The sequence below is a fragment of the Xiphophorus couchianus genome, chromosome 2 (assembly GCF_001444195.1).
Source record: "Xiphophorus couchianus chromosome 2, X_couchianus-1.0, whole genome shotgun sequence".
NCBI classification, from domain to species: domain Eukaryota; kingdom Metazoa; phylum Chordata; class Actinopteri; order Cyprinodontiformes; family Poeciliidae; genus Xiphophorus; species Xiphophorus couchianus.
This window is the reverse complement of record NC_040229.1, coordinates 10,871,970-10,887,147: the sequence shown is the minus strand read 5'-3', so window position 1 is coordinate 10,887,147 and position 15,178 is coordinate 10,871,970. Positions and strand designations below refer to the sequence as shown.

General features: G+C 36.7%; 1 protein-coding gene across 1 annotated transcript in view; it reads left to right on the top strand.

Annotated features, from left to right (window-relative positions):
* The window catches only part of duox (dual oxidase), a 28,105-nt gene that overhangs the window by 3,554 nt on the left and 9,373 nt on the right, over positions 1–15,178 (top strand). Inside the window, exons 7-24 of the mRNA XM_028029166.1 lie at positions 1,078–1,141; positions 1,461–1,557; positions 2,034–2,124; positions 4,551–4,653; positions 4,735–4,907; positions 4,984–5,159; positions 5,930–6,048; positions 6,126–6,263; positions 6,344–6,460; positions 7,714–7,913; positions 8,112–8,297; positions 9,316–9,541; positions 10,251–10,344; positions 10,431–10,606; positions 11,592–11,661; positions 11,790–11,831; positions 13,106–13,284; positions 13,377–13,607. Coding sequence (XP_027884967.1) covers positions 1,078–1,141; positions 1,461–1,557; positions 2,034–2,124; positions 4,551–4,653; positions 4,735–4,907; positions 4,984–5,159; positions 5,930–6,048; positions 6,126–6,263; positions 6,344–6,460; positions 7,714–7,913; positions 8,112–8,297; positions 9,316–9,541; positions 10,251–10,344; positions 10,431–10,606; positions 11,592–11,661; positions 11,790–11,831; positions 13,106–13,284; positions 13,377–13,607 — 2,482 coding nt within the window. The remainder of the gene's footprint in view (positions 1–1,077; positions 1,142–1,460; positions 1,558–2,033; positions 2,125–4,550; positions 4,654–4,734; positions 4,908–4,983; positions 5,160–5,929; positions 6,049–6,125; positions 6,264–6,343; positions 6,461–7,713; positions 7,914–8,111; positions 8,298–9,315; positions 9,542–10,250; positions 10,345–10,430; positions 10,607–11,591; positions 11,662–11,789; positions 11,832–13,105; positions 13,285–13,376; positions 13,608–15,178) is intronic.

Below are 15,178 nucleotides of genomic sequence, written 5' to 3'. Positions count from 1 at the left end.
GTGCAAAAATCTTAGTTCACTTGAAATAAGTCAAAAGTAACTTGCAAGTATCTCTTCAGCAAGACGTAGAAGCTTGTTTTAGGTAAATAATTCCTTAATATCGATTTAAAAAATGTTAGTTCCTTTGGCAGATAAATGTACTTATAACAAGACAATTTTCCCATAAAAATAAATATCTATAATTTCCATAATAAAAATGGTCAATTTATTCTACCAAAAGCTCTTCAAGTGGCATTTTTAACTTCACCCAGTTCAGATTGTGTTTAAAAAAATCTTTAATATCCAGATATTAATCTGTTAATCCAAAAATAATCAGCAGATAAGCCCTGTACTATATAAATGCATCCTTTTTTAGAAATTATCATCCATTTTTGGCAATAAGAGTTTATTTTCTTATTTAAAATAGGAAATGAATTATTTGTTTATTTGCATATTTAATGTATTTCTAATATTGTATTTAAAACAGGGCTTAAATGAAAAATGTACAGAATATGCTAATTGTTTGATCAATTAATCAATTAATTGTCAGAATAATCAGTAACTTAACTGATAACTAAAATAAGTATCTTTGGTTAGTTATTTATTTTAATTATTGCCATTTTGGTTCACCAAATAACCAACATTCCCACATAACTTAGATTTTATGTTAGTATTTTTTAAATATTAAATGATTTAAGTTTTGATCAGTTACTCAGTACTTGAATTGCCTTTTTACAAAATACTTTTTACTTTTACTTGAGTAAACATCTGTTGAAGTAGTGCTACTCTTAGTTGAGTATAATCAGTAGCTTAATTGAGTAAATGTGGCTTAATATAAAGTCACAGTATATTTATTGTTTGGTTGGAGGACACAAATAATGTATTCTTAATAGTTATCCTCTTCTTTGTGTTGGTTTTTCACTTAAAATGGCAATAAAATTCATTTAAAGTCGCGCTTGAAATGAGATAAAACGGGAAACTTGCTTTCCATACAAAGAAATCCCTCAAAAACACAAGGAACAGGATGTTGAAAGTTTAATTCAGACAGTTCAGGAAGCGCATTTAAGGAATTTTTAACTTCCATGTGTTTCATCACAGAACATTGCTCTCTATGAATGGCTGCCAGGATTCCTCGGAGACAGAAAACTCCCTCCTTATCCAGGTAAGCCTGAGCCAGCCTGCAGCGAGTGAGTGCGTACAAGTGCAGGGAATCAGGTAATGCACCAGCGACCGCAATCCGCGGTGAGGTGAGCTACCGGCGGTGGAGTTTGACAGGCATGTGCTCCGTCAGCAAACCATTAGCCCGGCTCTCCCAGTTCTGCTGAATAAGCTGCCACGGCTGAAGAAAGTTATGGCGACAACAGTCAGAGGATCCCAGGACCTTACTCACTTTTATTTGTTAGGGAAAACAGTTTCTAGATGCTGGAAGTTGTTTCTGCGCCGCAGCTTTTTGAGTTTGTGTCTGTTTTTTTTTTTTGCAGGCTACCAGAAGTTTGTTGATCCAGGCATTTCTCCTGAGTTTCAAGCTGCTGCCATGCGCTTTGGTATGACTATGGCGCCCCCTGGTGTCTACATGAGGTAACGATTCAGTGTTGCACTGTTTTTAGCAGAGTTGGGTATGAACCAATTACATTTACAGGGATAACTTTTTAAAAATTGACTTTTAGGAGTATTTTTATTACACTGTACTTTTTACTTTTACTTGCGTAATTTTATAATGAAGTATCTCTCCTCTTACTTCAGTAAAATTTCTGGATGCTTTTGTTATTTTGTAATTATGTTATTTACTTGAATTATTTTCAAATTGTTTCATAAAATACCCCAAATTTCCACATAACTTACATTTTGTCCCATCTGATTATGTAATTTCTAAATATTAAATTACTGATGCTTTGATCAGTTACTCAGTACTTGAGTAGACTTTTTACAAAATACTTTTTTTACTCTTACTTGAGTACCTTTGACTTTTAGTTGAGTAAAAATGTGTTGAAGTTGTGCTACTCTTACTTGAGTATGCATTTTGGTTACAGTGGTTTTTCTTTTATTCTCTGCAGAAACAAAACTTGTCATTTTCGAAAGATTACCAACATCGATGGCAGTAAATCACCAGCAATGCGTCTCTGTAACAGCTTCTGGAAGCGGCAGGTAAATATACTATCAACTACCTTTTAAACCCTATAAATTTGTGATAAAATACAGTCGTATAAAAAGTTATAATCTTACGAGAATATGTATTTATTCTATTTTCTTAGTGTGGCCCTTATGCCCTGTTTTACCTTTAAAACTAAAAGTTTACATACACCAAATAAAAAGACACGTACATATTTTTTTCTCACTGCCTCAAGTTAAATCTGACCAAATTTCTCTTGTTTTTGGTCAATTAGAATTACCAAAATTATTTCAATTTGCTGAATGCCACAATAATGTCATAGATTTATTTATTAATGCCTTCAAAATCATTTAAAAATCATGAAATCACCAATAATTTTGGTGATTATAACTGACCTAAAACCAAGAAACGTTTGAATTCACTAAAGAGTGAGAAAAAAGCTGTGTGTTTATTTTTATTTGACGTATATAAACTTTTGGTTTCAACTGTATAACTAAAGATATTGAACATTTATTTTAGCGAATATATTTGTTTAATTTGGCCGAGAAGGTTGATCTAAGCTTTGTTAAAAATGCTGGTTGTATTTTAATCACAAATTTATTTTCAGATGCTGTTATGTTTTTAAAAGGCACATAAAGTTTAAAAATAATGGCAGTGCTATTAGATAAACCCTGAGTCAACACGGAGGAAATGTTTAGGTATACCTTGGGGAAAGATCATGGACCTTTACGTTCTGCTGAATGCAGATAATTTAAAGGTTCTTCAATGATAAATGGGGGAAATATCAAGTTACGCCTCCAAGGAATTACTTAGATTATAAATATGTCTTTAGTATCTACAATTTGCAGAAGAAAGAAAGTTTTTGTTGGTATTTTAGCTTTCCAACATCCTGAAGGAATGTTTGAATATCATTTAACGTTAAAGAAAGAAAAACTTGGGATGTCTATCCTGAAATATTCAGTTATTAAACTTTCACATTTTTTTATGATTTTATGGGTTAGGGCCAGGGTCCGAAGTGGCAAAATTTTCCCATAGGCTTTGACACCGCCGTGTTCTGCCACTATGCCTAAGTGGCTGCAAGAGCTCGTTTGCCACCCCGGTATTCCTTTGAATGGGCCATTTGGCGCTTTTGGTGCCATATGGGTGCAGTTGCAGTTCATGCAAAATCCCCTGGATGGAGCTCTTGTATTAGGATTAGAATCATGTCAGATTTTCACTTTCAGCTCAGAGGGCCTGCCACCTGGGTGTTCCGACCGGTGATCCCTGGTGGCAAAGTGGGATAGTGTACAAATTAGTGTAATACTTGTGAAGCAGAAGGAAAGTGATTAAAGGTCCTCAACATTCTGTACAAGAAAGAATCTGGAAAGTGTGGCATGCATTTGCATTCAGTACACTTTCACTTGTTTTATGTCTGTGGCTTCTTTCTTGGAAAATAGCAGAGAAAGATTGGAAGGAGAATTTCTGTGATTATCAATTTTCATTTGTTTCCATAGATTCTTAGCTAGATTCTAGGCCTGGACTTTGACTGGGCCATTCTGACATCTCTATGTGTAGTTTTAAGGTTTCTGCAGCTTCTTACATGAAGGCCAGATTCACGGAGAGCAGCCTCCAAACCCGCAACCCGGCAAGAATAAATGGGTTTAGAAAATGGTTGAATTTAGTTGAGCAATATTTGTTTTTTACATAAAATACACAGAAGTTTGTATTTATAATGTGACAAACTGTGGCAGGGTTCAAGATCCACTGTACCATTAGAACATCCTCTAATCTCAATCAAATATACCCCAAAGTTGTTATACTGTTTATAGAAACCATTTGATTTCAAATAGATTAAAAGGGACCTAATGTGTAAAATGCTTTTGCACGTTTATGTACTTAAATTTTGGTCTCAGCTGCTTCTAAAAATAGCCAAGAGCGTTTTAAAAAAAACCTCCCAGATTTTTTTAATGGCTTTTTGGTGTCTAGAAAATGACCCTTTTCACAAACGTCCGGAATCTAACGTCACAAATCAACGGGCACTGCTCATTGCCTAGCACCCCAGTGAATCCCAGCCCGTTACCTAGCAACCCAAGAGGGGCTACAGCATATTTGGTCATCTGTTTCTGCTGCTGTGCAATGGCTGCTGGAAAAAAGTGTTTTGTTGTTGACTTAACTATCCAGAAGCAATTTTCTGCATTCATGTTGCTTGTGCAGGAGGCTCCACCTCTGCTTTTCAAAGATGTACAAACAGTTGTTTGCATATAACTGTGCACCTGTTTGCAGCCACTTTCATGTTCAATGTAAAGGTTGAAGACAGCTCAAAATAAGCAGAGCTGATCAGACTAAAATCTCACTATCTAAGAATGATTTTGTGCAAAAAAACCTCAACCCCCAAAATATGCTGTTTTGTAGCTCATAGACCAATCCTAACTTGTTAAATGAAGCACGATAGGTCACCTTTTAAGATATTTGTTTTCTTCAGAGTGCCAACATGAAGACAAGTCACGATGTTGATGAGCTTCTGATGGGCATGGCGTCTCAGATTGCAGAAAAAGAAGACCACATTGTTGTGGAGGATCTCAGAGGTTTTCAGTTTCCTCCTGAGTTTTTAAACTGATGATGCTGAAACATCCATTACGCGTCTAACGCTGCTTCCACTTCCACAGACTTCATGTATGGACCGTTGAGGTTCAGCCGCACAGATCTGGTGGCTTTGACCATCCAGAGAGGGAGAGACTTCGGTCTGCAAAGTTACACAGAGACGAGAAAGGCTCTGGATCTGCCTCCTGTAAAGATGTTTGAAGAAATTAATCCTGAGCTCAGCAGCAGCAACCCGCAGGTCTCACCTACAGCCTCTGACAAGATGAATTCATGGACAAAAAAATAGATAAAATGCATTAACTCTGCTCCTGTAGCTGCTGCGCGACGTTGCGGAGCTGTACGGCGGAGACATCTCGAAACTGGAGCTCTTTCCTGGAGGTTTGCTGGAGTCCACCGACGGACCCGGTCCGGTTTTCTCTGCCATAATCCTGGATCAGTTTGAACGCGTCAGAAACGGAGACCGCTTCTGGTTCGAGAACAAGCAGAACGGGTAACGCTGAAGACTTTCCACCCTAATGGAGATACTTTTAATAAAACCACCGTCTCTAAAAAACACACAAAATCTGACCAAGCATTTTTCTAGTGGAAATGTCTTACTAAACAAAACAAAATTAAAAGTAAAATTTCTGCAAGACTTAGGTGTTTCCTTTAACCCATAAAAGCCTGGCCAGTCAAAAAATAATCAGGCAATGAAATTTCCTTTAGAACTTGGATGTTTATTGTTTATTGAAACAAACTGCAAAAAAAAGAAATATTAGCTTATTACATATTTAGGCTTTTCCTATAATATTTTGCTCACAACAATTTGAATTTTAGGTTCAAAAACTAATTTTTCCCCACAACATTTAGAAAGTATTGAACATTTCAGGCACATTTTCAGGAATTATTAACTTAACATTGATAAACTTTTTATCACTTATCAATATTAAGAAATTATTGATTTGAAGTCAACAGTTTCTTAATATTTGTGAAAAAGTACTGGTTCCAGATTGGCAGATTATTTTACTTTATAACATGGAATAATGTCTTTTTATAAGTGAAATAATCTGCCAGTGGTAGTAGTACTTTAATTTTTATAAATATTAAGGATTTATTTACTTAAAACAAGCTCTTATATCTTGCTGAAAAGTTTTTTGTAAATTAGTTTTATTTTATTTCAAGTGTATTTAGATATTTACACTATAAATTAGACAAAAAATACTTAATTTTAGATTAAATTAGCTATTTTTGCAGTGTATTAATGTGTTTTTACTTCTTCAGTTTGTTTACTAATGAGGAGATCCAGACGATTCGCAGTCTCACATATCGGGATATTCTCATAGCAGTCACAAGCGCAGAGGAGACTGATTTACAAAAAAACGTTTTCTTATGGACGGAGGGTAACGATTCAACACTTTTGTTTTGTAATTTTTTAAATTAAAAAGTATTTTTATAGAAAAACCATCTTGCCTTCCAGGTGACCCCTGTCCTCAGCCTGCGCAGCTCGATGCATCGATGCTGCATCCGTGCACCAACGTCACTAAACTGGATTACTTTGATGGAAGCCACGCCGGCTTTGGCATCGCCATCATTGTTATGTGTCTCTTCCCTCTTGGTCAGTGTAGAAATCTCTCTCTGTTTGCATGCAGGAAACAGTTAATCTTTCTGTTAAACTAATTACTTTTGCCTTCTCAGTGAGTTTTCTGGTGGCTTGTCTGGTGGCGTGTCTTCGGAAGTACAGGTACAAAAAGTTTCAGAGGAGAAAAGGAAAAGCAGGAAATACAACAGAGGAGCCGACTCTGGGAATCGCTGGTATGAAACCTGTGGAGTTTTGTCATTTATTTGTGATTAAGAATCCAATTTTGTTCGTTTTTGTCCGTCTCAAAAAGAGCATACAAAACATAAACCGATGTGAAATTAGAAACAAATAATTAAACTCAGATTCTTAAAGTTGTCAAGCTTCTTCCGCATCTTTACGTTGTTCCCAACTAGTGCTTGATTAATCAGATTAATTGTGACTAATCAATAAATCAATCAATTAATCGTCATCTAGAGCAGATACTGTTAAAAACTGTACAAACAATAAATGTTCAATTTAAGATGAAAAACCTTCTTTGTCTGTAAATATGTTTAACCCAGAACTCCTGAAGTGTCTAGATTTAGCTTCACCTGGTTCAAATTCTGTAAAAAAATCATTCAAAATTGTCCAATTAAGCAACTTTTGCTATTCAATTGTTAATTAGTTAATTTAAAAAAGTAAAAAAGATTAACTCTATGCTTTACTAATGTTAAATAAAGTAGTAAGATTTAAGCTTTTCACATGTTGATGTTAAAAGGATTTTTTTTAGCTGTAGATTTTAAGCAAAAATTTACATTTTTATTTAAAAAAGTAATTTAATTATGTGTTTTACATCTTTTAATGTATTTATAATATTTTTTAAATTAAGGTTAAGTGGCCAAATTAAAATTTTACGGAATGTGACAATTTTTAATAAAATAATTGGTAGCCTCTTCCCTATCAACAACAGTAAACAAGAATTTCTTTCGACAATAAGTTTATTATTCTATAGAAACTGGATTTGAATTATCTAGTCTAGGAAATTTCCTGTAACTTTTTTAAAACAGCATTTTATTTCTATTTTTAGGGTTTAAATTAAAGGTAAACAGAGGATAGATATGTTTTGAAAAGCACATAGATTCAAAACTAATGAGTAGTAAAGGAGATGTAAAGAAATATTATTGGTACATTTATTGTCATTCTTGTAGAAATTCAGTGCAAATATTGCAGAAAGAATTTGAAAACTGGTTAAAATCCCTGAATTTGTCATTATGTCTGTATCTAAAACATTAACTTGTTCCTTTGAATTGTTAGCCAAAATTATTTAGAAAATATTAGAGACACAAGTTGCAGATATCTTGTCTGTGACATAAAATCCAAGATAAAAAATGACGTTTGTGGCTGTAACTTAAAAATTCAGTAAAGTTTAAGAAATTTGTATTTCTTGATCATTTAAATTGCCCTGTATCTTACTGTATTTATCTTTTTATTGGGTTCTTGGCTGCAGCGTACGAGTGGCAGGGTCGTAGAAAACCGCTGCATCCAGTTAGTGTGGAGATTGAAAACAGGAGGCTGCAGGTGTTGGACAGATCTGGGGTCGCGCACCGCTCCCTCAGTCTGAGAAACCAGAACCACCTGAACATCTTTCTTTCCAGCAGTCATCACCATAAATCTCTCCTGCTCAAAGTGCCAAAAGAGTACGACCTGGTAAGTTGCTGACGACCGATTTAAAACGCCACGGTCCAGTTTAACCTTGTGCAGACAGATTTATGTCTAACAAAGTAAAGTTATCTTTGCTTTAGTGTTGCTGCCAGCTTAATCCCTGATCTAAGCATGACTCTGCATCTATACCTGATCTCCATCACTTTTATCTTTTGTGCTCTCTGTGTGTGTGCGCACATGCAGGTGCTGTTTTTTGATGATGAGAGCAAACGTTCAGAGTTTGTCAGCCACTTGCGCCTGGAGCTGGAAGACATGAGGCAGGAGATTAGAGTGAAGGAGATGAGGGAGAGAGAGCTGCTGCAGGAGGCGCTGACCAAAGAGCAGAGGGCTAAGATTGTGGAAACTTTCATTCGCCATGCTTTCTCCAAGGTACAATCAGCCCCTGGATATTTACCTCACATGCTGCTCTGTTGCAGCAGGAGCAGCTTTAAGTTCGCCCACAAAATGTCAAGTCATGTTTGAGGCCAAACCTCAGGCCGAAGGAACTAATTGTTGGCTTGACCTCTGATGTGACGAGATCTGAGCTGAACCTCAGCTGACGTTGGAGATATTTTACTGTGATGACAAATAATAACTAGGGCTTTAACTAACTGTAACTGTAGTAAGTGATTATTTGATGATTAATCGATTAATCAAAGAACAAAAAGACACATTTTGCAGATTTTTCATTTAACCACTAAAGCTGTTTTTATGCAATATTAGAAACATTGGAGATATTACACTATGATGACAAATACTAAAACAATCGTTAGTAAAAGCCTTAGTTATTAATCAATTATTCTGGCAATTAATCAGATAACAAAATGGCACATGTTGCAGATTTTTTCTTTACCACTTACGCTGTTTTAATCCCAATATTAGAAATGTTGGCGATATTACACTATCTCCAATATTGACAAATAATGCCTAAGGGTTTAACTGATTATTATTTTAGTGATTGATTTTTCTGACGATTAATCGATTAACCGAGTAACAAAATGTAACATACTGTAGATTTTTCATTTAACCACTTAAGCCTTCTTTATCCCAATATTAGAAATGTTGGAGATATTACACTATGATGACGAATAATAACTAGGGCTTCAACTAACAGTTACTTTAGCAAGCAATTATTCTTAAGATTAATTGATTAATTGTATAACAAAATGGCACATTCTGCAGATTTTTCAGTTATCCACTTATTTTTGGCTTTTTTGCTGCTTTGAGTTTGTTGTTCTTTGAGCAAATGACCTTTTTTGGGTCTTTATACTCTAGTTAACGATTAATCGAGTCATTGCAATTAATCTGAGTGACAACAATGAATCTGATTAATCCAGTTAATCATTTCAGCCCTAATAATAATAACTAATAATAATAATAATAACATTGCTGTCCTTTTGATGCTCAGGTTCTGGAAATAGAGAAGTGTGATGCTGGAGACATGAGCGGCATCTCCAGTAAGCGAGCCAGAGAGGTTCTGCAGTGTGAGCTGACAGCGTCAGAGTTTGCTGAGGCGCTCGGACTGAAACCGGACTCTTTATTTGTGGACTCCATGTTCACGCTGGCTGATAAAGACGGGAACGGCTACCTCTCCTTTCAGGAGTTTCTTGATGTCATAGTCATCTTTATGAAAGGTAAAAGCAGTGGTAACAAGTATATTTTGCATCTTAGATGAAGTTTTAGCTGAATTTCTGGCTTTCTACAGTCTGTGAAAGTTAAGAATTAATTGTTGGTTATTTTTAAGCTATTCCAAGACACAAGAAAACAAGAAAAAAAAAACATGTTTTCAGACTGTTTTTATGCATTTCACAAATAATAATAAAAAAACATGAATATCTGAAAATACATTGATATTACGGGATGTGGACATAAAATGGCGATTATTTAAGTAATAACGCCATTACTTAAAAAATAATAGCTTCTTAAAGTAATTCTTGAAGTCTTAAATAAATTATTATAATTATTTAGGATATACAAAAATTAATGTAGGTTTCAATCTGTTTTTTATATTTAAGAAAAACACACATTAATAAAATGCTACGTTTTATTTAATTTATGACATAATCAACAAACTATTTATTGAATTGGAGACATGATGAATGCAAACAAAAGTTTGCAAAAGCCTCTGGAAATTATGCACTTTATTCTAGTTTTGTACATCGGTCTATTTGCACAAATAACATCTAAAATTAATCTTTTACCCACATTAGGTAAAATTATGTATAAATTGTTACAAAGGTAGGTTAATTTGGTGATGACTTCCCCTTCCTGGTCCGGGAACAATGAGGTGAACCTATTTGTTCAGTTGTAGGAACCTGCAGTGAAATATGTTTATAACTCCAGGGTCTCCGGAGGAAAAATCCCAGCTCATGTTCTCCATGAATGACATTGGTGGAACTGGCTACTTATCGAAGGAGGAATTCGCCAGGATGCTCAGGTTTCAGCAGATCTCCTCTTCATCTTTTTCATGGCTGAACAGTGTTTACTCGGCTGTTTTGTCCTTACCCTTTTGATCAATTGCAGGTCTTTCATTGAAATCTCCAACGGCGTTCTGTCAAAGACACAGGCAGAGGACGGCATCAAGGCCATGATGCAGGCGGCAGGGTTTGATGACAAGGAGAAAATCTCATGGAGGGACTTTCACTGGCTCCTGAAGGACCATGAGAGGGAGCTGCAGTTCGCGCAACTCAATGTCAAAGGTTTGAGAAAGTTTGGTTTAAAGGTGACCTGTTGTGCTTCCTAATATAGATTAGGATAAGTCTAAGGACGATACAAAACATATTCATCACATTATTTGGACAAAATCACTCTTAGATAATACAATTTTAGTCAATTCAGCCTATTTTGAGTTCCTTTTAGAATAAGCTCTTGTCATTTTAAATTCTAATGAGCTGCTGCTGGCCACGCCCCCTGGAAACCAGCTGACTAAACATGCTGGAGCTAGAGGTGGGCGATATAGACGTAAACCTTCATCACAATATTTAGTGGTACTATTGAAGTGACAATAAGAACTATTAATTTCTGCTTTTTTCGTTAACTTTATGGTTCTGACTGCATTACACATCAATCATAACACAACAAACACAAATACTACTCCATTCTATTTGTAATATGCTTCTTTATGACACTAGTCACATAAAAAAGTGTGATTTGTATCACTAGACTGCACACATATTTTCAAATTGAATTATACTTTAATTGAAATAACAGTGGAGAAAAAGTAAAATTAACACTCCCAACAATACAGAGAGTTTTGGGAGGTTTTAAAAATCACTAAGTGGAATTTATTGTGACAACAATAAATCAAAATTCTTATTATAATGAGAAATTTATCACAATCATTAATAAACAACACGATAAATGCTTACCTCAAACTGGAACTCAGCTTTGGTTGCTAGGTGACGGCCTGGTCTGGTTGAGGTTGCTAGGTAACGGGCTGGACTTCTCTGAGGTTACTAGGTGAAGGGTCAGTGCCTGCTGATTCATGACGTTACATTCTTGAGGTTTTTGAAACGGCTCATTTTCTAGACATCAAAAAACATTAACTTAATGCCAATAAATGGCTGGGTGGTTCTTTAAAAGTGTTTTTAGAAGCAGTAAAAACCCAAATGGAAGTGTAAAAACGTGTAAAAAGGTCCCTTCAATTGTCTTTTGTCCTTATCAAATCCATTTCTGTCTTTCCAGGGATGGAGAATCAGGGGAAGAAACGCCTGAGTCGAGACCAGAGAGTGTCCTTCATCCTTCCAGCAAACGGGTAAGAAAGTAGGACAAACCGTTATTTATTGATACAGGAAGTATACATTACACAAATACAACTGACTACTAGATATAAATAAGAAAGCTCATAAGCTGCTAACAGGTTTTATTTTATTTTTATTACAGCAGTAGTAAATCAGATGGAGTGGAGCTACGAAGACGGAAAAAGTAAGTCAGTTTTCGGATTTCAGTTTCATGCACTGCAAAAACACAAAATCTTACCAAGTACTTTTGTCTAATTTCTAGTTCAAATCTTCATACACTTGAAATAAGATAAAACTAACTTACAAATAACATTTCAGCAACACATAGGAACTTGTGTTAAGTCAATAATCTCTTAATAGTGATTAAAAAGTACTAGTATCACTGGAGATTATTTCAATTACAACATGGGGAAAATGTATTGTATAAGTTAAATAATCTGCCAGTGAAATTAGTACCTTTTTTTTATTATCAATATCAAGAAAGTAGCATGATTTTCTTAGCCAATCGACGCTTCTGGTTATCTTTCATGTCATTGGTTGCTGCATTTCACTCTGAAAGTTGCGTGACGTCTCAGTTTTTAAGGTATTCAGTAAATGCACATTAGAGTTTGTTTGTATTGATCACATTAGTACTATTATTATGTATTTTTTATGTTTTCATGTACTTCATTTAGGTCACTACCGCTTCTAAAAATAACACAAATGCTTACAATAAAAAAAACAGCCATCTTTTGGCATTAACTTAATGTTATTTGTTGTCTGAAAAGTTAACCATTTCAAAAACCTCCCAAATGTAATGTCACAAATCTGCAGGCACCGCCCGTCACCTAGCAACCCCAGCAGGGCTCCGCCTATCAATTAGCAACCCAAGAAGAGCTCCAGCATGTTTGGTCAGCTGGTTTTACCGCTGTATTCACTGTACAATGGCTGCTAGAAAAGACAAGTGTCTTGTTGACTTACCATCCAGAAAACATTTGGTGCATTCTTGTAGGTTGTGCCGGAGGCTCTACTGCTTTTCAAAGATGTACAGTTGAATAATTGTAGATCTGTTTGCAGCCACGTGTGAGTGTAAACGTTGAGTTACGGGACAGAAGTAGTTGGGTTTTTTAATTCAAAGTGACAAAAGGCCCTAAAACAGCTCATCCAGAAAGGAGCTTGACCTAGCCAGAGCTAATCAGACTAAAATCTCATTATTTAAGAAATATTTTGTGCAAAAAATGATGTATTGCCCATAGACTTATCCTCACCTGTTCTAGGAACCTTAATAGGTCATCGTTAAAAGTTCACTTTAAGCAAACATGTTTGGTCAATTTTGTAAAATGAGAAAGCGGTGAAACAGCATTACAATCTGTTTTTTGTGTTATTCACAATCAGAAATCTCTTCCCACACAGACAGTAAGCCAGTATAAACTTGGATAATCACTAAAAAAAACATGTTACTGATTTGTTTACTTGCAGGTTAAGCGTTAAAGCCCCAACTGTTTACGTGAAGCCGAAACGTGAGCAGTACATCAGAAACCCTGTGCAGCAGAAAGTCCAGCAGTTCAAACGTTTCATCGAGAACTACCGCCGCCACATCGTTTGTTTCATCGTCGTGTTTGGTATCACAGCTGGTGTAATCACTGAGAGATGCTACTGTGAGTGGAAAACATAAAATTTCTCAAATATCACCTCATAAAGACATGTACAAAACCTTGAATTAAATGGTTGACTGAGATCCTGTGTTCAGTCTACAGTTCTCAGGCTGAAGCCACCGGTGTGCCTGAATCCACAGTGATGGGCATCATAGTCGCTCGCGGCACAGCGGCTGGAATCTCCTTCCTGTATCCCTACATCCTCCTCACCGTGTGTCGAAACCTCATCACGCTGTTGAGAGAAACCTTCCTGAACCGCTACATCCCCTTCGACGCTGCCATCGACTTGCACCGTATCATGGCCATGACGGCCATCGTCCTCTCAGGTCAGTCTGGAGGACTTTAGATAAAAAACGGAGTAAGGTTATTATCAGTCAGGTAGTAACAAGTTACATCTAATCAATTACATTTAATTGAGTAACTTTTTGGAAAGAAATTACTTTTAGGAATATTTTTACTGTGCTGTCTTAGTTGAGTAAAATGTCTGGGTTCTCTATCCTTCAGTAACTTCACTGAATGAAGAACAAAAATGTTTTAACCCCCCAAAAAATCAACTGCTGTTTTTGCTAAAGTTTCATAAATGTTGTATTGAAAACAAAATTATTTGGAAATGTTTTTTTGCCTGATCTTATTATTTCATAGTTGTGATATATATATATATATATATATATATATATATATATATATATATATATATATATATATATATATATATATATGTATAACTCAGAGCTCAGAGGATAAGAACCACCCGCGGTGGGTGAGAAGGGAATTTTTATATATATATATTCTTATCCTCTGAGCTCGGGTCCTCTACCAGAGGCCTGGGAGCTTGAGGGTCCTGCGCAGTATCTTGGCTGTGCCAAGGACTGCACATTTCTGGACTGAGATGTCTGATGTTGTTCCTGGGATCTGTTGTAGCCATTGGTCCAGTTTGGGGGTGACTGCCCCGAGGGCCCCGATGACCACAGGCACCACTGTGGTCTTCACCTTCCAGGCCCTCTCCAGTTCCTCCCTGAGGCCCTGGTATTTCTCTAGTTTCTCGTGCTCCTTTTTCCTGATGTTGCAGTCGCTTGGTATTGCTACATCTACCACAACGGCTTTCCTCTGTTGTTTATCCACTACGACAATGTCTGGTTGGTTCGCCATTACCATTTTGTCTGTCTGGATCTGGAAGTCCCACAGGATCTTAGCTCTGGCGTTCTCCGTCACCTTTGGGGGTGTTTCCCACTTTGATCTCGGGGTTTCCAGTCCATATTCTGCACAGATGTTTCTGTACACTATGCCTGCAACTTGGTTATGTCGTTCCATGTACGCTTTCCCTGCCAGTATCTTGCACCCTGCTGTTATGTGCTGGACTGTCTCAGGGGCCTCCTTGCACAACCTACACCTTGGGTCTTGTCTGGTGTGGTATATCTGGGCCTCTATTGCTCTGGTGTTTAGGGCCTGTTCCTGGGCGGCCAGGATGAGGGCCTCTGTGCTGTCCTTGAGTCCAGCTTTTTCCAGCCATTGGTAGGATTTACTGATATCAGCCACTTGGGTTATTTGCTGGTGGTACATCCCATGTAGGGGCTTGTCCTCCCATGATGGTATCTCTGGCACCTCAACCTCCGGTCCCTGTTGTCTGAGACATTCACTGAGCACATTGTCTGTTGAGGCTTTGTCCCTGATGTATTTATGGATCTTAGTTGTTTCGTCCTGGACTGTGGTTCTCACACTCACTAGTCCTCTGCCTCCTTCCTTGCGGCTCGTGTACAGTCTCAGGGTGCTGGATTTGGGATGGAACCCTCCATGCATTGTTAGTAGTTTTCTAGTCTTAATATCAGTGGCTTTTATCTTCTCCTTTGGCCAGCTAATTATTCCAGCAGGGTATCTGATTACTGAGAGGGCATAGCTG